The sequence below is a fragment of the Platalea leucorodia genome (genome assembly GCF_965183815.1).
Source record: "Platalea leucorodia genome assembly, chromosome: 3".
NCBI lineage: Eukaryota > Metazoa > Chordata > Aves > Pelecaniformes > Threskiornithidae > Platalea > Platalea leucorodia.
Window position 1 is genome coordinate 53,103,645 of NC_138825.1, and position 22,925 is coordinate 53,126,569.

Below are 22,925 nucleotides of genomic sequence, written 5' to 3' on the forward strand. Positions count from 1 at the left end.
GCCGACCAGATCTTTTTAAAGCTAAGGCAGCTCTCCCTAAATGTAGTTGCAACCATTCTATTTCAAAGATAAACAATATTCTGACAAGAACATAAATGATAATTGTCATCATCCCACAGCTGCTGGTAATGCAAAGAGCAAACAGGATTTTTAGATAACCATCTCTGCAGCCGTTAAAACTGAAAAACAAAATGGTATCCAGTTAGAGCTGCTAAACACCACACAGGACACAACTCTGGAATCAGCAGCTCTAACTTCTGTGGGGCAGTACTGGGTTTCATTTTATCTGCATAGCACAAGAGAACATGACAGTACTCCTGGACCAACAGCACAAGGAAGGAACTTTGTTAATCAACCTGTAGCACTTTGGGAAACTAAGAGGATTAGACAACCTAATCAGGAAAACAAGTTAAGATGAAATGAAATGAAGTTCTGCTAAAGTACAGGACTGCTATCTGGTGTAAACTCCTAGTGTCAGTTACGACGTTACAAAAGCATCATACGCTCCCATTTGTAATCACCTTTTAAAAATTCCCTGTTCTGAGGGAAGCTTTAAGCTTAAATAAATGGACTTGGTTCTGAAAGTTCCTGAACTGGAAGCAGAAAGGACTACAAATCCAATGTTGCATACAGTCTTCTCTTAAAGATCTGCTACATTTGTGAATGCTAAAAGTAAGTGCTTGCAGCTATTGCATTCAAAGCAGTTATTACAAACTGCTACAAGGGCAGCAAAGGACTATAAGTGCAATTCCAAAGAAGCCTTCAGTAAAAAGCAAGGAAAAAAAATTGGTGGGTTTTTTTGTTATTTTATTTTTTATTACAGAGCAGCAGGAATTTGCTCACAGGTTGTAGAAATAAAACTATTTTTTGCTAAATACATCCTGTGTAAAGCTGGCACATTGCTTACTGGGGAAAAAAAATAGCCTGGTTAGCAAGATACAAAAATTCTGTGTCTAGCATGAACATTTAAATGGTGTACATGTCACACATTCCTATTGTGACTCTACCTCCAGAGACAGTAAAAAAAAAAATTGTTCACATTAAAACCTAATAGTGACATACAGTAATGAACATACTTGACCTTGTATTCACATTTGAATCTCGTATGCCTGAGCTCAGCATTTCTGAGCAGTCAATGTTAAATCTTAGTCACCAATAACTCCTGATTGCTGCCAACATATTAATAGGACTGACTGGTACAAACTTGGTAATATACTTGATAAGTTTTTTAACAGCATAATTAAATTCAACTTGAAACTAAGGACATGTCTGGCTTTTTAATTTATTATCCTTAAGATCATTTGGGTAAGCTATAGGAAAGCACCAAGTTTGGGTTTTGTTTTTTTTTGAACAAGAATCACTACATAAGATAAATTGCAGAAACAGTCCTTCCTAAAGTTCTTCCACTGTAAAAATTTTATAAGAACAGAAAAGTCTTCAAATTATGAAGGGCAAATGCAATCAGATTTGTAAAAAGCACCGTGTCTCTACTAAGGCCTGGATCAGCTTCCTCCTAAGAAAAAAACCACAACTTTATTACTTTTGGAAAATACCACTGCTTGGCAAATGAATACCCATGCTTTTGGGTAAGAAATTGGAAGGAGTATCTGTCACCTGCCACCTTCCCAAATTTTAGAGAGAACAAGAGCACACAGACCCATGCCACATCCCATCAGTAGAACAAAAAGCACTGAAAGCAACCATGAGCTGGAGGGGAGAGCAGTAACAAGAGCTTTGGTGTTCCAAGTTTCCAGCTCACAAGGATCTTGTAGACATCACATTGCTCTAGAAAAGAGGCATCTGGATAACTTAACTTGACAATAAAGCCTGGAAGAAAAACACCTAACAGCAATCTCATAGTGGAAAAGGGGAACTTCAGAATATCATCTCTTCTGGCATGAAGGCTATATAAAAAACGTAGGGAGGAAGCACAAAATAAAAATATTGTTCTCTAAAGCACTTGTTGCCCTTGCAACTCTTCCTTCAGTTGCTAAGTAAAAAGCAAGATTGCTAACTCCTTTCATTTCTCAGGACCTGTTTTTCACGCACGCTTCTCCAACTCAATTTGTGTATCCCTGTGATCACCCTTACATCTGCACTATTCTTCCTTTCTACAGGAGGTGGCTAATCCTATCTAGTTAAATGCATCCATTTCCCATCTCTTCTGAAAGCTACGACATAAATATTTATGAGGGTCACATTCAACCTTTCATCGATTTCTCTACCATAAAAGCAGATATTATGTAAGGCACACCAATGTCAAGGCTCAAATGAATAGGGGAAAAAAAAAAACCAACCTTGAAACTTATCTTAAAATTAGAAGAAAGTTTGAAGGAGACAGAGATACTAAAGATATTGCCTGGAAGTAATTTGAGGAAAGCAAAAAATATTTTGCCATGTTGTCCTAAGGCAGAAATCTCAGGCTTTTCTGTACTCACTAAGTATTTCAAAATAACGTTTTAAAGAAGAAATAGTACCAGCATAACAATTTCAGCTTTAAGAAATATTCAAATTCAGCTGTGCATCGCTACATTTTTCCTACCAGAGGAATCAGGGGAAGGCAGGATATATGATCAGTTGTCTCTATAGTCTAGGAATGAACAATCAGCGCACTGGGGAAAAAAGGTGGCACTTGGGGCGGGGAGAGAGAATTTAGTTATAATAGAGATAGTAATTTTACCATTTGCTGCTGACGCTAACTGAAAAAAAGCACTTGCATCTTTCAGCAAGTAAGTCTGCAGATGCAAATTTTACAGAATCTAAGTTTTCATTCGAACAGCTTACAGCAGAGAAGCTTGTTAAGAGCACAAAAAATATGAAGTAATATTAAAAAACTTTTAAAATCAAGTATGAAATGTAGTGAATATTGTTAACACAATTTTCTACAGGGATGAAGTAAAGAGCTTCAGAAATTACCAAGACTATACTCACAGTAAGCTGACACAAAAAGGGGAACCTGTTCCAGTGCACCTTTTGTCTCCCAGGTTGCACATGCCTGCCCCCTTTGCACAGAAGCCAACCATCATGTGAACTCAGTCATCAATTTGATGGGGGAAAAAAAAACCACATTAATTTTTTGGTGCACCAGTTACCCATCAGATCAATGAGCTGAAGTGAAAACTCTACAGACACATGACTGCTAGATCCAGTAAGAATGCAGTGGAGAAGCTTGGCTTCCTCTTGGGGAGAGACTGGGTGGAAGAAAGTAACCTGCTGGTCCAACACATTGAGTGTAACATGAAATTGTGCCCTCAGTCACTCTGTTCTGGCTGCAGCTGAAGCCATTTATAAGATGACTGTCCTTTCTGCTTTCCAGTGACACTTTGCCAGAAGTCACTAGCCCCCAAGATGCACAGGTATAGCTGAAAGTACTGACCTTGGCTCTTCACTGGTGCTGCCAAAACAATCCAGCTTAGCTTGAATGTCTTTGTTAGCAGGATTTTTCCAATTTCAACCACTTTAATTTTGATTAGGCAACCAAATGTACTTAATGTTATGCTAGCAAGTTTCATATGGCAGATATTCCTAGTTGAGAGGGGAAGAGAAAGATGTCAGGAGATGAGAATAGTAATTTCTAGTCTGGGTCAGCTGCAAAACTAATGCAACTTTTTACTTGCAGCAATGATAAAAGCAAAATAAAAATAAAAGCAAAATACTTGGGCAGGAAGATGCTTAAGGTAATACCCGTATCACTACCAAGACCTGATTGAATTACATAATTCCAGTAGCTTATTTATAAATTAACCTACAAACAAGGGCTCGTCAACATAGAAATAATTACAGAAACACTAAAACTTCATTAGTAAATAGTCAGAATGTAGTAGTAGCCCTGTAATACCCATGCTTTCCTCACTATTTACGCCTTGTTTATCTTTGAAGACTAACCTGTAGCATGGCTGCACAAATGCAAAACACCCAATGCTGTTATGAAGCCCTGACCTACATCTTGCCACTTGCTTGCAAACTATGGATTTACTCTACAACAGCTGTGCTAACAGTTAAGCACAAAGTATAATAACTCCCAGATCATCTATGGCCTGAGAGAAGTACAAAGCAAGTACTTCTGCTGCAAGATCAACAGTGGTTTGTAGCAAGACTTCATTGTGATAGAACGACCGCTATTTCTGCAGAAATCTACAAGGAAAAAAAAGTCATTATTGGGGAAAAGACTAATGTAAAGCTTAGAGCTATACAGTTAATCTTTAATTGATTCCCAATGACACCTTTTCCCCCTTAGTAACTCTCAATTAAGCTGTTTAATTAGAACAGAAGGACCCAGCAATTGTGAACACACTGCATTTCTACAGTAGACCTCAAGCACATGTCTGACTGTAGCCAGTTCCTCCCATTACAAAGTTCCTTACAGCACTACTGTACTGATTAGCAACATTTATTTTAAGAGCGAAATTCAGACAAAATCTTCTGCTTCTCAAGATCTGGAAACTACCACAGTTAGTTTTGTAAATTACTAATACTTCGATGCTTTTCCTAAAATTCTCCTATATTCCTGGGCAGAAGCTTCTAAGTGCTTGATTATTATATTTACGACAGAAAGACACAGAGTTACAGAAAAATGTAACAAAGGCTACTGAAACAGTGGAGAGGTGTTGAAGAACCTTTTGACTGACTACAAAAATACGGTAAACTTCAAAAAAACAGAAATCGTCAAACAATGAGTTAAAAATAAATTAAGCAAAATGCAAATTAGTATTCATCATATCTTTTTATTGCAAGCAGAGATAAGAGCTATTGAGACCTATTTAAATGATCTAAGGAAGTAATGTTTCTTCTGCAAGTTACACCAACTAGAAATAAGTATAAAAATAAATAAAATAGAGCTCATATAACAGTTTTGGCAGTTCTTCATGTTCTCATCTCAGAAAAAATAATAATCAGAACTTCCTGTTCTTTTTTACTAGTAAATTTGGAAACAGAGAAAGGTTAACTAATTTTCCCATCTTGGATTATTATAAGTTTTCATGCAAATTTGGATTATGACATAACAGCATTTACAGAATATGCATGTACATTCAGCTCTGAGCTTTTTTCTTCCCCATTCACAAATAGATTATTTGATTGAAAGTGTGCAATATGTTATATCAATAAGAAAGAACAACAGACCTATTTAATTCTGACATTGCTCTATAATGTGTCAAAAAGTGTGAAAATGTTGATGGGTTTGTCAAGTTTCCACATTCACATTAAATGTGAGGCTGCAAATGGATCAAAGGTTAGAAGTGTAGAAAGAGGAGCTGAGAGCTTCACCCAGCCCAGCTACTATCCAGCTCTCTTCTCTTCAATGCCTCAGAACAACTAACGTCAAAATATTAATTGGTTTCAGCCACCATGCTTCATCCTTAGTACTATTTTTTCAACTGCAACTACATCCTAACTCATCTTTGGGAAAAAAATATTTTTTTTAAACTGAAATTTCCAAGAACTTCCCATTTATCTTTCTTTTTTTTTTTTTTTAATTAGAAGCTCTCAAATATGTTTCAATCACTAAAGTAAAGATGGTTGAGCATTACATAGGACAGTATAAATCCAAAGGATAAGTGCTGCAGTTAAGTTCTTGGCACCTGCACAAATCAGATCCCAAGGTCGCAAGCTACTCAAGCTACACACCCAAAAATAAAGTATATTTAATTAAGAACTACTTACAAAAAATCTACACTAACAAATCTGGATGGATTTTCAGGAAAATTTAAGCCACACTAGAAAAAGTTACATACTACTGGGAAAAGAGATACTATGACAGAAAGCATTAGGCTGCTAGGCTTAACTATAAATACATATCATATATAACAGTGATAATTGGGAAAGACACAGACCTAGGATAAAACATAATACGATCTGTAACAGCCATTCTTCCCCCACTCTCCCATGCACCAACTTTACTCTTGTGGCAGAAAGTTCCATTCCTAGATAATAAAAAGCTACCAGCAGGTAGTTCCCAAAGGGTAGTTCCCTTTGGGTAGATCCCAAAGTTTCAGTTCATCTTTTAGAGGAAGTCAAAGTCTACAAGAACCCTGAAGGTGAAGCATTAAAAGTTAAATGTGTTTTTAGTGGACGCTGGTGCCTCAGCACTGGATGCTGGACTACTAGCCCACGACCTTTGGAAAACCCAGGCAATGCAATGGAGCTGCAGTACTCTGCACTATTTGGAGCATCCCAAATGCTCAGTGGACATGCCCATGGAGAGCTGTACAGCGCAGCCGAGAAGTAACAGAGGCATATGTAACTGTGGCCTTCTTATCACTTACTGGATGGATATTTCATAGCTAAAATAGTAAAAACCTTTACAAATACTGCTCTCAGAGAAGCCATTAGCAAGTAAACCAGCAGCACACATAAGCTGAGGGCAGAATAAATCATACATGTATACCACATTAGAAAGCAACACCATTCAACGTTAGCAGGTCACAAATGGAACAGAACTAATTTCCTTCTTCTACCCCATGACAGCAGAAGACATTCATCAAGGCAATAAAGTTATATCCCATGTTGTCTGGATCCAGAATAAACCTGATCAAGGTTCATGGCAAGCTGATGTGATTTTACATACAGGGTTCTTGGACTGGACATGAGTGAACGTTTGACAACTCAGTAATGCTCAAACTCAGGTGTTAAGAGCAAGCATTCCAGTTTGGGTTTATGTTTGCAGCTGGCCAAGAATGGGCATGAGACAATTATCAGCTCTTTAAACAAATAAGCGTCATTTTTAAAGAATTTTTAGAATATTTTTAAAAATTAAAAAGTTATTTAGTTAATAGATTACAGGCTAAACATAGCATCAATACAGTTAACACTTGAGAGCAGAAGAAAACTTAAGGAAAGTAATAGCCCTGCAAACATAAATGGCATATACAACAGCAAATCTAACAACACAGCTGAAGAAATAAAAGCTGAGGTACCTGTATCTTCCTCTGCTGGCAGAGGTCAACATACTACTTGACTAGCAGTGGGTAGTATAAAAAAAATTGTCTTCTCAATCTATTTTAGATGCAGTTTAATAGAATGGTTTGTATATAATTTAAGACATGTGGTTGTCATGGAAGCCAAATCTTTATAAGTCTTTAAAAATGCCAATTTGCTCCCTAAAATAAAATTACTGCATATCCCTTATCCTTTCCTTTAAATTCAGTAGATCTGTTCTTCATCACAGCACAGTTTGCATTCCACAAGGGCCCATATCACTAGCTTACATAATAGTAGAACCAACCTTGACACAGACAGCACTAATTAACAGACATAAAAACAACTCAAGCAGCCACACAAGGCAGACTAATCCTTGCTGATACAAATGCCAAAGACATCTCAACTAGCACTTCGTGTGTGTTTGCGTGTAGGTGGAGCAATCAGTCATTCATCCCAATCTTGCACATGTAAACAAGAAAATGCAATACATGGAGCATAGAGATTACATCTTACCTCATTTCAATGCATGAAAAAAATAATAACAAAAAAAAGGATGGTAAAACTCTATACACTTAAATCACTTTTCCCACTGAAGCTATTTTCCCAAATTAATAAAATAATTTAATACTCTTTCACTGCTGATATGCTATTAGTCATACAGATAGTCTGGCAAACAGAAAAAGAGGTTGAGCACAAATCATGACATGACCTCAGGCTTCCCCCAAACAACAGATGCTGCAGACTGACAGCCCAATTCATTGTCATCACAGAGCCAACAAATCTCACAGACAGACCACTGAAAAATTCCCCAGCGCAGAGGAAGCCTCCACATTATGCACAATTCTGTCCCGCTTTATTCACAGCCTTGCTCCTTCCTTCACCCCTTGCACTGGATCTTTGCCAGGAGAAAAGAGGGCTACAAGCAATCAAGGCACAAGTTAGAGTAGCCCTACGGCTCTTCATACCTTTGCAGTCCCACCAAAATTGGCATCCCAACGAAGTAAATGCTTAAGGCCTTGTTTTTCTCTATAGTGGATTTTGTGTCAGAAAATTCTTGGGAAAGCCCAAAACTGGACTCGGAAAATTTAAAGCCTATAGGCACCAAGGGTGTACCTGTTTTAATAAGCATTCTACATTATCTAGGTGGAAACATCTTACCTTGAAAACTTTCTGCTTGCTTTGTTACAAGGATTGATACTTAAATGTGAATTCTTCCCAAAACGTTTTAGTAGTATCTTTTCATTTATCCACAACCACTGCAGGTTGTCCAATGTCCAAGTGCAATCCTATCTCAAAATCAACACCTCAGGTTCCCTGAGTATTTTTCTGTTTAGAGCTGCCTCCCCTCTCTCCTTACCCCAAAGTGTATGTATCAAGAAAGAAAGGAAGACCTCTTTGGGAAAGGAAAAATCAGTTTGCTTTTGGAGAGGGATTCTCAATCAAATGCTTTGGACTAAAGACTGTATAATTCAAAGCAAGCCATGAATATATTGTATGCTTGCCTTAGATTTACACATGTACTGTTGCATTTATATTCTGACAAGACACAGAATCCTTACACAAACAGATTTCCAACAGGTAAGGCAGTCTAACAATAAATCAATAAACTTTCTTTTTTAAACAAATGTAGGTGTATTGCTAATGAGAATAACTGAGTACTTCTCCAACAGAATTAAATTTAACTTAAAAAGAATGCATGATACCAATGCACTTCAGTGCTAGCCAGAAGAACTCTTTATCATAAGAACACATTCATACTCTACAAGCAGGATTAAAAGCTATCTGCCACCAAATAGATTTCAAATTCTCAAGCCTGCACACAGTCCCACTGATTTCAACAAGATTCTGACCTCACAGCCACAAGACTGAACACCTAATAACTCCAAAATTTAAATCAACTTTAATCATGTTGAAAAAGCTTCAGATACTTTACTCATGTATTACTTTTAAAAAAAAGCAAGTACTACGTAAAGCCAGAGAAGCAGTTCTGTTCCAAAGCAAATGTGAAGATGATACACAAAGTACACACAGAAGTGAATCACAGTGGAATACACGCACTATCCTACACAAATTAAGGCTACCTAATTGTTTTGAGACATCTCCTTCCCACCCACCAGCTCAGTCTGAAATAACTAATTCAATTTTCATTTGCTGGGTAAAGTTGCCACCACACTATCCACACCCACATCCGACTCATATAAACTGTCTTTTAATAAGCAGAATCCAGCAGAGGTCAGAAATGGCCCTAGACAGGAAATGCCTGGGTGTTTTCCATTCAGGCACTGCAGATTACTCTTCGACATGAAGACAGCCCAGGTCTAGGGTCATGCTGTTGCACAAACTTAATTTTAAATCATTTTTTGCTTAACCTGCACTATTACTCTGAAGATACTGTAAAAAGGAACTCTGAAGCTTATGAATTCAGTTGCCCTACTGGCATTTGTATTTCATAATATTTCTGTTAAATCCAGTTAACTGTTATATACCTTCTGGTTTTGACATTCTCATGACATAAGAAAAACAAATCATTAAAATACATTAATGAAAACTCAGACCAGACATTGTTCAACTCCATAGCCTCGATCCAAACTGGAGCGCATCACCACTTCCCTTTTATAATATCAATACGAAAGAGTAGCTTGCAATATCCAAGAATGATCTCAGGAACGTGACAGCATGAAGCTTTTTTGCGCAGCACGCCCGGAATACAAAGTGCCTGACTACTGCCTTCCAGTACTAATTGATCACACAAGCGCGTTTTAAAAAACGTTTCCTGAATGCCTCCTAGTGAGAAGTGAAGTGGATCAACAGGATGTTATTTTAAAAGGAGAAATAATTGCCAGGGAATTAATAACTTAGACTTATACAACGCTTCTACAGCCAGTTGGAAACTCTAAACCACGAAGTAATTTGCATCCCCATCTCTGAGCAGGGCACAGATGGAGACTTGCAAAAAGCCAATCTGCAGGTCAGCACATTCGGGAGGTAAGAGCAGTTGCAAAAAGCTTGAGGCACCATAGCGCTAGCCCTCTCTGTGGAAGACTTTTTTTTTTTTTTTTAAACTGTATCTTCTGACAAATATCGATTGCTACGTTGCCAGGAGCAATAACTCCAAGATCCTGCTGTTTTATCGGCGCACCAGAGAGAACCTAACTGCCTGGTTTTAGTGACGGCTGCTACAAACAGGAGATGCCCTGCTAGAAGGCGGTGCCTTTATCGCTGCAGCTCCCAAGCCAAGGAGCAGCGGTCACGCTTCCTCAGCCTCGCAGGGGGCTCCAGCAGCGACTCCCCCCCCCCGTCTCTGCACGCCTCCCGCTGCTCAACCAGGGGGGAAGGAAACGATTTGTTTTTAATTGCAAAGTGCCCACAAAACACTGCCTTACCCACCGCAGCCACTAGAGATTTCTTATCGAAGCACTTTCTCACTCGGTGGGCGCTTTACAGAAGCGCTGAAGCAGCAGCAGCAGCAGCCGGAGCTTTTGCATCGCAAAGGGACCGGCGGGGGGGGAGGTTAAAAACGCCCTCCGCAGCAAGGCAGCGCTCCCGACGCCGTGCCCCGGCAGGCTGCGGCCGCGGCCGCGCCGTGCACAAGGGGCGGCCGGCACTCGCACTCCCCGCCCCGGCCCCGGCCCCGCACCACAATCTGGCAGCAGGCGGCCTGCGCCGCTCTCTGCACGCAGCTCCCTATTTGGCAGCGCTGGGTACTGACCTCCCCGGCGGCGGCGGCTCCTCCATGGCGGCGGCAGAGACCAGCGCGGCGACGTCTCTCATGCATGCACCGAGGCCGGCATGGCGGCGGATCGCAGTGCGCGGCCCGGCCTGGCCCGCTGCGGCGCCGGGGGTGCAGGAGAGGAGAGGGAGGGGGGTCCCTACCCAGCTGCAGGAACCCGGCCGCGCAGAGCCGCCCGCGCGGCCGCCATCTTGAAAACAGCCTCCGAGGGCAAGGAAGCCGGGAGCATCGCTACGGCGCGCCAGGAGGGACCGGCCGAGCCAGAGGCGCTCGCTCCGCCGCGGCCGGGCGGGGAGCGGCTCGGGGCGTGGGCTGCCCCCGGCGGGGGGGCGGCCGCCCCACACGCAGGCGGCGGGGACGGGGCGCGCCGTCGGGCTGCGGCGTCCCCCTCTCGGGACGCGGGGGTGTCTCCCCGGCGTTCCCGGGGAGGGCACGGCACCCGGGAGGGGCCGCGTTTCTGCCGGCGCCGGGCGGCGGTGGAGGCGCGGCGGGAGCTGCCGCCCCGCCAGCCGGCGTCTGGCTCCCTCCCCACCCGTGACAGGGCTGTTGGCCGTTACCGGCTGCCGTTCGCTACGGGTGCCGGGCGTCTCAGGAACGGCGGGTTTCCACAGCCTGGGCGGGCAGGGACAGAATCAAAACGTAGTGGCTGGGAGGAAGATGGTTTACCTCAGCCCGCCCGTGTGGCGGCCCGTGCGCGCTGAGGCTGGCGCTGGCGCTGCCTTCCCCAAAGCGTTCAAAGGCGTGCGAGGCCCGCCGGGTCCCCGGGAGGGGTAGGGGGGGAATGAGCGGGGGTGCTCGTAGCTTTGCAGGCAGGGGGGAAAAAAAAAAAAAAAAAAAAAAAAAAAAAAGCAGGCATCATTTATCCTGCTGCTTACGGAGCAACTTGTTTCTTTTTATAAACCTGGTCTTTCTAAAGCCTCCAGCAGCACTGGTTATCAGCCTTGAACAGAGAACTGGAGCCACGTTATCCATTTGGAAATACAGGGAGGAAAAATGTAATTTCCTGAACTATAGCTTGGCTGGAATACCCATGGTAACGCCCTTCAAAGGCAGAAAAGTGCCATGAGTTGTTCAATTGTTAAAATTGGTGAGAGCGAGCTTCGTCTTTTGTTTTATAGGACTGGAAGCAGAGCAGCAAACCCTGGCATCAGTAATGTGTGTACAAACAGTATATGTTATTTCTGAAGAGTGAAATTTGAACTTGGACTGGAATCAATACTAGATTCTGCTTTATGCACAGTTCCTTCATTAAATTGACTGTACAAGAAACTTACACAGATTTCTAGCCTGATGCTAAAGTTCAGTTGTAGAGTTCATGATGGAAAGTTGTCCATGTATCTGTCCAAGTGTAAGAAAAAAAGTTTCTACAAGTTGTTTTCAACAGGCCCTTTGAAAGGAGATTTTTTTTTAAGCTGAAATGCAGAAGGTACTTCTACTACACATTTATCATCTTAATAAATAAATGCATTAAAATGCGGGACCAAATGAATAACATTATGCAGTAAGCCCGTGCCCTGTTTTCTATAGGTCAAGAAAAAAATACCTCGACCATCGTGACCCTGATGGTCATGACATTTAAACATTAAGACATTCAGCATTTATGTGCAGAATTATTACTTAAGATTACCTCATATAATGGAAAAAAGCAGCATTTAGCATGTTAATGATTTTTAGTCAAATACTTGAGCCCAAAACCAAAAAGCAATTCTAAGGGCAGATACACACAATACGTTCCTACTAATCTGTCATCATGAACAAAACCTAGAAACTATACATGAAGAAAGTCAACATTACAAATTCTAAAGTGCTAGCCTAATAAATTACTTGTCATCTCCATAAAAACATAAATTCTCTAGATCTAAAGCAAAGCTGCTTATTTCACAGTATGCGTTTTTTTAGTATGATTGCAAATAACAAAGGCTCAATGTCATTGATGAAATAATTGCATAGCAATGGCTTTTAGCATTCTTTTCAGCTATGTTATGGATTGTCATCTGACACCATCTCTTCACCTATTTGCAGGGCAGAGAAGTCTTTATCAATCATGGCAAAATTTTTCAGCCTCTTTGCTTCTTAAATCAAAGCAATCATTGCAGTGGTATGTTAGAAGCACAGAAATTTCATTAACTAGGAAAAAAAATCTGATATTGCCTTTTGCCACAGATATGATGGCATGATGGTATGGATGCGTAGGCATCCCAGGGGCCCTTGGAAAAGGTGGAAATGGGGACTGCCTACTGCCACTACTTTCTGTAAACATTAAGATGATTTACTGAAGCAAATTGGCCAAGCAGAGCAAGGCCATAAGTTTGATACAACAGCACTTCTTTGTCTGCAACAGGCCATAGTGAGCAACATAGTTCCTGGCATCAAGAAGAAAATTGTAAGAGGAGAAGTTTATGAATGGCCTATAGAGAACTTGAAAGGAAAGGAAAAGAGATGCAGGAATAGATGGAGCTGATAGTACAGGAAACAGCAGGTGACATAAGACTGTCAGAGCCTGTAGAGAGAGAATATTTAGCAAAGACAAAATTTAAAGAAGTTAGAGGTCTTACAAAAATGGATACGCACAAAATTCTTTTAATTATTTTTGTCTTCTTTTAAGGAATGTCTTTTTATTTCAAAGACTCCCTGACTGCCAGTTTGTGAGTCTAAACATATCAACAGTGCACAGGTGCATGGAAATTGATAAATGAAATTGTTCATTCTGGTGCCACTACTCGAACAGAAGAAGGCACAAAATTAAAACAGACATCACAATAAATGATGTCTTAATCTGTCAGAAAATTGAGTTAAAATATTAGTAATATTAAGGATTTTATCATCTGATGTGGCAAAATCATGATCCCAAAATTCTAAGTTCAAAAAAAAAAAAACAGGCAACTGTCAAAATAGATAAACTTTTTCCAGTTTAACTTCTGTTTTCTGAAGTTTTAGGATGAATTTTTTTCTTTTTCTCAACAACCTTGTGGGTTTATATTTTTAGCAGATACTGTGATTGCTTAGGAATTGCTTTTTATTCCGGCAGCATGCCTTTTATTACACCAGCAGTCGTAGAACTTGCAATAAAAATTTAAGAGATGGCAATAACATCCTAGTAACAAAAATAGGTCTTTCAGATAGCTTTTTTTTTTAATTTCTACTTCAACTACCCTTTAAATTTCTACCTATTCCTGGGGCATAGATTCTGTTATTCCTTTCTCCGCATTTCATCACAAGTATCAGACAGGATTGTACATGCAGCTGTGCTTTGGTCATTTGTGAGTTCTACAGCTCTTCTCTATATACAAAAAATACTAATGAAGAAAAAGAAAGATTGGGTCCATGTAGGTAGTTAAATATGTTGTAAGAATATCTTTCAAAATTTTTCTCCCAGTACCTGTCACAAGGCCAAACTTTTATTTCACTTTAAGAATGTTATGCAGAATAAGGTATTTGTTCTTTTTTTTAACCAGTTAATGAAACGTAGTAATCAGATGGTTCTTCACTGTGAACTACATGCAAGAATGAAACTCTCAACAAAACCAGCTTTGTAGATTTAGTTTTTCCTTCCAATAGATTATTTATTTTAATTCCAGTAAAAGCTGTTTAAAAGTAAAAGCAAAGTTAATTAGACATAGTCCCACTTTCAGCAGTAGACACTGGAAAGCAGCCTGTTAGGGATAAGTCAGTCTAGATCTAGTTAAATGTGCTGAAGATAGAATTTTCTTTTTTTCTTGGTCACAGATTACAAGCGCTCTTCTGCAATGCGATGAAGCGTAAAACATGAACAATACCTGCATTTAATATCTAGTAGACAATCTGACACCATTTCTTTCTTACGTAGATATTGCAGCTAGCTACTCCAGAGTCAAAATAAAATACCAAGACGTATTTCTACCTGGAAATACGCAGATTCTTCCATCTACAGTTTTGTGGCTTTCACAGCAGATCAGGTTGGGTTTTTTTTTGAAAAAAAACGAACTCAGTTTTCAGTGTCGTATAACTTGAGCTTTGCTGCAATTGATTTGAAGTGTGAACCTCCGAAAGAAATTAAGGAGTCACGCTGTATATACCCCTGTTCAATCATCCGTTACCACTGTGATTCATTCACTTCAGAAGCTCGCATGATAGCTGCCAAAGCTTGTTCAGCAGCATGGTTTAACACCCATGCTATAATAGGAGCCAGCTAGCTTGACGAAGGCAGAGTATTTCTGTCTAAACACTGTCATCTCACATGCTGCATGTCAGATCACACAGGGCTTGATATCATTAACTCATCACTATTAAAGGAGTATTTGTTAATAAGAGTAGCATGAGGTCAGAAGCATTCCTGGGATTATTGTCTTATCACTTCAACTGAGTATTTTTTTTTTTTACTTCCTGTCCTAAAAAGCAACTGTATGTAACACTGCCTCTGTCATTATTAAAATGGCATGACCCACATAAGAGACGTGTAAACCTCAGTTGTGCTTAAAGCAGTATGCTTTTACTGTGTAAGGCTGGTCTTTGGGCTTAGTGTCTGTAAAGCTGGGCATAGCTAAAACCGCTGGCTGGTATTCAAAGGTACTGGACACTGGACATAGAAATGATTGTCCTTAGATATAAAGAGCCTGAAAATGTTTCTGAGTCAACACGTGTATTCTAACAGTCTGGCTACAGTAGCTTATGTCTCCCCAAGAACTGTCTTTCGACCTGTGAAAATAAGCTGCACTGAATTTGGTGCTACTTGAACCTGATTATCAACAACAGAGTAAGCTTACTTAAAGCTAGCTTGGCTCCTGCTAAATCATACTATAACACTTTCCCCAACTGTCTTATAGACATACTCAGTGACTAGCTGTGGGACATTTATAAACAAGACCAAGATCATTGCAGTGCTTGTTTGCATTTGCATTCAATATAGTAATTTCATGTTCAAAGAAGCTCCACTGGAGAATTGGGGCCCATCTTCCAAAACCATATTTGTAGACCCAGAGCATATCCATCTGTTTTTTGTGTGTGCCTGGCAGTGCAATTTAGTGTATCGTTGCGTGCAACTCTCTGTGTTTTCAAGCATCTTGCAAGTTTGAACGCTTGCTTATATTAAAAGTTTTTAAGTGATGCTATTTATTTTCATCAGCCCAGAAAGGAAAAAAAAAAGTTCCAGACTGTATCTTTTAAAATATTTAGTTGTGCATCTGAGATTCTTTCTATATCTGCCTGAGAGCAGCTGCATTATCCCAGCAGAAAACAGCTGTGAGATCTATATCAAACTTCCCTGCCTAGAAATATCTTCTGCAGCTCCTGTCCATCTCTCCTCCTTCCAACAGCTCTTTCTATAAAGTGAGAGTAGTCACAGAAAAGCAGCATAGCTGGCATCTTCCTTTACCCCAGCAGTTCCTGGCTGTTGCATCAGCTGTATGGAGTTATAAGCAGCCATGAGAAAATTTTAATCTTCATTTAATGTTAATCCCTGCAAACATTTATAAATCAATGAGAACGAATCAAATGAAATCAATGGGACAACCCTGGGAGAACCGTTACTCTCATATATAAATGTTTATAGGATCCATTTCCTCCTTCTGCTCTGAATCATCTAGAATAATTTAGCACTCACAACTTCACAAGGTGAGTTTTGTGGTGTAATCCTTTTGATGGCTTGGTTCTGGTGAACAGCAATAGGAAATAAGATATTCTCCACTTGTCCCAGTGCCCCCCTAACCAGGGGGTAGCAAGAGAGTAACTCGTTCTACAACTCCCAGTTGTCTCCAATTTTGCAGTGTTTCAGGTTCTATCTTACACCTTCATTTCTGTCCACTTCATTACTTAAAAAAAGCTGTTACCTCATTGTGAAGATAACTATTTTCATCCTTCTAAATACTTACACAGTTCCTACAGTATAAAATACTCTAAAAAGATAATCGCCTGCCATTTGACATTATTTCAATGCATTAAGGGTTTTTTATTGTCATTTGAGTCTTATTGGCCCCTATCATTATTTCTATAATCGTTTTGCATTTCCTCTTCTTCACAGGCACTGGTGCTTATTTTAAGACACATCCATGCTAGGAAACATAGCACACAGCACTTCAAATAACTGTTGAATGATGTGAGCTAATCTGCTTTCCTGGCAGCAGCAGTCTCTCCAGCTACAACCGGCTGAGGAATCCAGTTTATGACCCTTGTGTTAGGGAGCCGAGATCCATGTGACATTCTCTGCTGAGCAGCTACAGAAGAAAGCCTCCATGCATTTAGCACCTCGATGAGGCAGTTCAGAAGGAGTCATGGAGGTTAGTTATGAATTAGTTGTTCTATAGGATTTTAAAGAGTCTTTTTTCCCTATCCATTATGTATGATGGAGTTCACACATCCTTCTGCAAAGATTCAGAGCACTATGGATCTGCAGGTATCACACAGCATTTGGCTGCCCTACTTAGTACCTTCTACTGAGATGAGAGCTCCTCAGGATCTCCAGGTGCATTATAAATACATACTGGTTGTTGCCCAGGTGATAAATTGTAAGGCAATGTATTATGCCTGTTTGTTTGCTTGACTGAGGCAGGTTTCTGAGCCCTTTTCCTCTGACTTTTTCTCTTGGCAGCTTAAGCAGCTCTCTGCTCATCTCATTAACTAGGAGACTATCTAAAGTGGTTTAGGGAGGTTTGTGCCTGGGACTGAGGAGACCAAGTAGCAGGTAAAGTGGATGATCTAACCATTCCTATTATCCCAGAAGCATAGGAGGGTGGATTATATAAAAGAAAATTAAGAATCCCAGTGATCTCAACTGTGCTATTTGTAAGACCCATACAGGCTCTCTCTAAGAGTTTTAGAATTTATTCAGCATGGCCTTCAGGCATTTGTGAGTAAAAAATGATGCTGTATCAAGCATATTTGTTCTCATCAACTTTCTGAAACCCGCCTTCAAGTACTCTACGTTTTGACCCCTCCTAAGGATGGATATAGGCTCAAATAACATGGGTCAGAATAGAAAGCAACACCAAGCTGACTATCTGAACCATGACCAAAGTTACTGAAGCATCGTGTGACTCCTGACTTCAGAATTCCCATATTTTCATCATTAAATTTGCAACTGTAATATTTCAGCACTGGCATGCATGTGTTTCATCTTTTGAATTAGACTGCATATTAGCCAAAACAAAAATCTCAATCATTTAACCAGGTACTCTGTGGAGATGAAGTATTAACATTTACCATGGAATTCAAGGGATAAAATTATTCCAGAGCAAATGTTTTTGGTACAAAGACAGGAAATCAGATTGTTGGGGTTTTTTCTGTGGCTGCATAATCTTCTTAAGAAGTTTATAGTTACAATGAGCAAAAACCTTACCCCAGTTACACCTTTTCTAACTTCCTCCTTCCTCTCGCCCACTTGCCTGAATAATGCTACATGCATCCATGACAGCTGCAGAGGCTACACAGAACCAGCAGTACTACCTCTGTAGGTGACTTGAAAAAGTTTTGCCTTTGCTGTTGGACACCCTGTGGAGTTTTATATATCCCTGGTAATCCTGTTATCTCACACATGGCATAACAGTTCCTTCTTTTTTAGCTGTTGACGGGAAAATATTTTACACATAAATGAAATATAACCTACTTTTACTATGTTGGCTAACATGTGATTTAGATTTGCCCATCTATATTGATTTTGGCTGGGATAGAGTTAATTTTCTTCATAGTAGCTAGTATGGGGCCATGTTTTGGATTTGTGCTGGAAACAGCATGGATAATACAGGGATGTTTTCATTACTGCTGAGCAGTGCTGACACAGAGTCAAGGCCTTCTCTGCCTCTCACCCCACCCCACCAGCAAGAAGGCTGGGGGTGCACAAGAAGCTGGGAGGGGAAACAGCTGGGACAGCTGACCCAGACTGACCAAAGGGCTATTCCATACCATATGATGTCATGCTCAGCATATAAAGCTGAGGAAAGAAGGAAGGGGGGGGACATTCAGAGTGATAGTATTTTGTCTTCCCAAGTAACCGTTATGTGCAATGGAGCCCTGCTTTCCTGGAGATGGCTGAAACACCTGCCTGCCGATGGGAAGTAGGGAATGAGTTCCTTGTTTTGCTTTGCTTGCGTGCACGGCTTTTGCTTTGCCGGTGAAACTGTCTTTATCTCAACCCACGAGTTTCCTCACTTTTACCCTTCTGATTCTCTTCCCCATCCCACCAGGGGGGAGTGAGTGAGTGGCTGTGTGGTGCTTAGTTGCTGGCTGGGGTTAAACCACGACACCATGTAATCATGACGTTTTTGAAAAAGAAAAAACAAAAGTTGGGAAAATTTGAAAAGTATTGTTAGGTTTTATTTTAATGTAAGTATTTTTTATTACCATAGCAACCGCCTTACTGAAAGTGTGAGAAGGTGCATCATTTTGCTTTTTTCCCTAGGCTCATAACTTTCCAAAAATCTTCACAATGAACCAATACTTTCCAGATTCAGACTCCATCCAAGAAAGAGTTTTGTCAAAATTTGGACAAAATGCATTTAACAATTTGGAATCCCATTCATGTTGTTTCATTCCTAAGAAAAAAAAAAATTATGGATTGTTTTCCTTCTTTTTTCCTACAAATCAAAATTCAAAAAACCCCAGTGAAGTGGCATCAAAATAGTTCAGGTGAAGAGCATCTGAAAAAAAAATCATCTGCCAATATAACCATGCATACATAGGTAATCCATGTGAAAATTCATCTCAGTCTAAGGCCAGTGCAGTTACTGCTTTGCAGTCGCTACCATACTAATGCTCAGGGAAGAGCAGAATATCAGGGAAATAATTATTTCTAGTGCATCTGCTAAAGGGAAGTTCAGTAGCAGAATCTGAGACAGCAGTTTCTGTTAACAAGCATTAGATGTTTATATTGTTTTGGTTTAAAAGATGAAGATAAAGTTCCTATTATCTTTATGGGCATACAGTTGGTCTCATCAATATATGACAATGGTATCACTGATACCATGACTGTGTTTTGCTTTAGATAAAAGACAAAGTGATGTCACTGATTTTTAACCAATTAAGATGTGAAAATATTAGGTAACCCAAATGTAACTGTATTCTGTTTTTCTTAGCACTGCGAATGCTTTTGAAAATGCTTTTTTTTAAAACATGGTTGTTCTCAGCATCTTTGAGTGGATTTCACTGTGACTGTGAGGATACAATGGGCTTTGTTTTTTAAGAGTAGCTATTTTAACTCTAAATTGCACTCTGAAGACTTTCAGTTCCACAACAGTTGCTCTCAGCTGTGGTGATAATCAGAAAGACAAAGAAAGTTGTCAAAATTTTGTTAGTTCTTGTTTCTATCCAGGGAAACTAGAAAGAGACAGTGTGTTGGTGGAGAACAGGATGACCTTGTTGAAGCTGAGGATCTGTCATTGCCCAGTTCCTCCTCTCTTACAGGCTGAATGCTATGGCATTTTTAAGCCCTATTTGTGCTGTTTATCTAGAGATAGACTGAATTCCGGGAGAGAAATTTTCTTCACCCTTAATCCCAGCAGAGACACCAGTGAATTAGCCCTACTACTTAGCCTAGACATTAAGACACTAACATAAAATATCCTGAACTCAGTTAAAAGACTTCAGCTTTCTAACAATGCATGGATGTTGCAGCAGAGAGAGCTAGGAAACAAAATGCTCATCTGCAGATTCAGCACCCAGTTTTCAACAGGGCGAGCACACATTATTCTTTCGGAAGTACTGGAGAAGGACTGCTGAATAGAGCTTGCTTGGTCTCCTGTTGGAAGCATTCAGTATGGGTCAGTTACAAAACTTTAGCACATGTTGCATAACTGTAACCTGCCTGAGATGGGATCACGGAAATATTTATCTTCTAACTAACTCTTTAGATGGACACTAACTCTTTAGATGGACATTTGAGCTATAGCCCATCTGTCTGAGGTGGTCTCTCATGGTCTTCATTAGGCATAACTAACTACTCACAGAATGAGAAAATACGTATTCTACAAGCTATGGAAGATGACTCTAATACATGCTATATTTCCAAAGGGACAGTTAAGGTTAATATAAGAATAGGACTGCTATTCTTATCTGAATTTAAAATTTCAAGAATAACACTTCAGTTAAATTTTTTGCATTAAAATGTAATATTTACACATTTATAAAACACCTCCAAATGACAGCTGAGTCCTGGGCTCCCCAGCACAAAAGAGACATGGACATGCTGGAGTGAGTCCAGCGAAGGACCACAAAGATAATGAAGGGTGTGGAGCGTCTGAGATCTGAGGAGAGGCTGAGAGAGCTGGGACGGTTCAGCCTGGAGAAAAGACAGCTCAGGAAGGATCTTACCAACGTGTATAAATACTTGAGGCTGGGGAGTAAAGAAGATGGAGCCAGGCTCTTCCCAGTGGTGTCCAGTGAAAGGACAAGAAGCAATGGAAACAAACTAAACCACGGGAAATTCTGTTTAAACATGAGAAAAGCTTTCCTTACCATGAGGGTGGTTAAACGATGGCATAGGTTGCTCAGAGAGGTTATGGAGTCTCCAACCTTGGAAATATTCAAAACTCAACTGTTTGTGGCCCTGAGCAACCTGCTACTGCTTACCCGCCTTTCTTTTTGGATTTTATACTTGGACTTGGACTTTTAAGAAACTTTTAAAGAACAATTAACATTAAAAATGTCTTTTGCTTTTGTACTTCAAGTGATACAAAATCCTGATATCCAAATTGTATAAATGATAAACCATTGAATTTTACATGTCAAATAAACCAAGCCTGCCATTATTTGGATGTGGTCAGCTTTACTGCTCCACAAAAAGTGAACGTGACACCCTGATTGAAAGTCAGATTCTGAAAATCTTAGACTCCTCTGATTTCAACAGCTGTTTTGCCTGTGTGAGGTTTGCCCAGGCAAGAGATGAATTGACTCTGTGCTATTCCCATTCATGGCACTGCACCTCAGCTGAGCTTCCTGATATATTTTAATTATCACACTGCCTGTATTTGAAAATAGCCTGTAAGCATGTTTAGTGTGGCAAGTGCCTAAAATCTATTTATATTACCAATATTTTTCAGAGTTACATTTCATGCTACGTTTATTACAGCTATTCCAAATCTCCTTGTCATATCCACAGCAGCCTGCCAATCAGAGTGTTGAATAAGAGGATTTAACTGTGAATGGATCTCTCTCCCTGGAGTAACTAGCTCACATAGACTTCAGAAAGGGGTGTTTTGGCTGCCTCATCACTTGTCTAAAGAGGGTAAGGGCAGAGCTATCAAAATTACTCTCTGATGTAATGCAGTGAGTATGAGTCTCCTAGAAAGCTGCAAGTTGTAGGTGTCACAGTCACAGCTTGTACTGTTATCATCAGAGAGTCCAGTTTCCTGCAAACTGTAAGGTCAAATGATCTTTCTGTGAATTTAAAACATTTCTGCCTGAAAAAACAGTAACAAGCAACCAGCCTTTTAAATATGATATTGAATGCCTTTCCTATTTGATCACCAGCATTTTGGTCCACAGAACGCTGACAAGTTTTCTTCATATTATACTATTTACAATTTTTAGTGCAAACCAGAAGTGAATCTGATTACTAGCTTGACATCCACAGAGCCTTATATGCATGCATAAATACGAAGATTCAACGTAAAACAGTTGTGCTCATATTGGTCATCAGAGTCCTAGAAACTGATTATGAAAATGTGGCTATTTGCATATAAAAATAATCTGAAAGATACTGTTTAAATGTACAGTGTCTGTATTCAAAGCTACATAAAGAATCAGCCAGCTTACCTACATGATGTTACAAAGCAAGTCCGATAGGTTTTCTAACTAACTGCCTCTTTTTAACATACTTCATCCTCTGTTTTTTTTTTTGTTTTAATTTAGAAATATAACATTGCTGTTGTATAAGATGGGTGAGGGGGAAGTTAAGAAATATCCTTAGATAAATACAATTACAGCCACGACAGGGCACATCCAGATGTGCTATTTAATGGAAAGTTCTTTCAGTAATCATAGTTATATATAGCAGATATAGAAAGGATGGATAGCAGAAACAAGAGGATGTTGTAGGTGCTGCCTTTCTAATGTAACTTGAGCTTTATAGTAACCTGGTTTAACTATTCATTTAACAATGGTTGACTGCACTGAATTTAGCTGGTTTGGTTTTTTTTTTTTTCAAAGTAAGAAGTCTGCCATAAAACTAACTAATTGAGGTTTAATTTATGTCATTTATTACAATGCGTTTATGAACCATGCTTCTCACCTCTGTATATTGCTTGATTTTTCTGCTTCCACGTGCTTGGATTGCATGGCAGTTTGTTCCAAAGCATTCTCAGTCAGAGAGATC

General features: G+C 39.9%; 1 protein-coding gene across 5 annotated transcripts in view; it reads right to left on the reverse strand.

Moving 5' to 3' along the window:
• The window catches only part of MAP3K4 (mitogen-activated protein kinase kinase kinase 4), a 73,654-nt gene extending 62,813 nt beyond the window's left edge, over window positions 1-10,841 (reverse strand). For all 5 annotated transcript variants that reach the window (XM_082305955.1, XM_082305953.1, XM_082305954.1 and 2 more), the window contains exon 1: window positions 10,628-10,841. In XM_082305955.1, the coding sequence (XP_082162081.1) occupies window positions 10,628-10,689 (62 nt within the window). In that variant the 5' untranslated portion in view covers window positions 10,690-10,841. The remainder of the gene's footprint in view (window positions 1-10,627) is intronic.
• Between the last annotated feature and the right edge of the window lie 12,084 nt (window positions 10,842-22,925).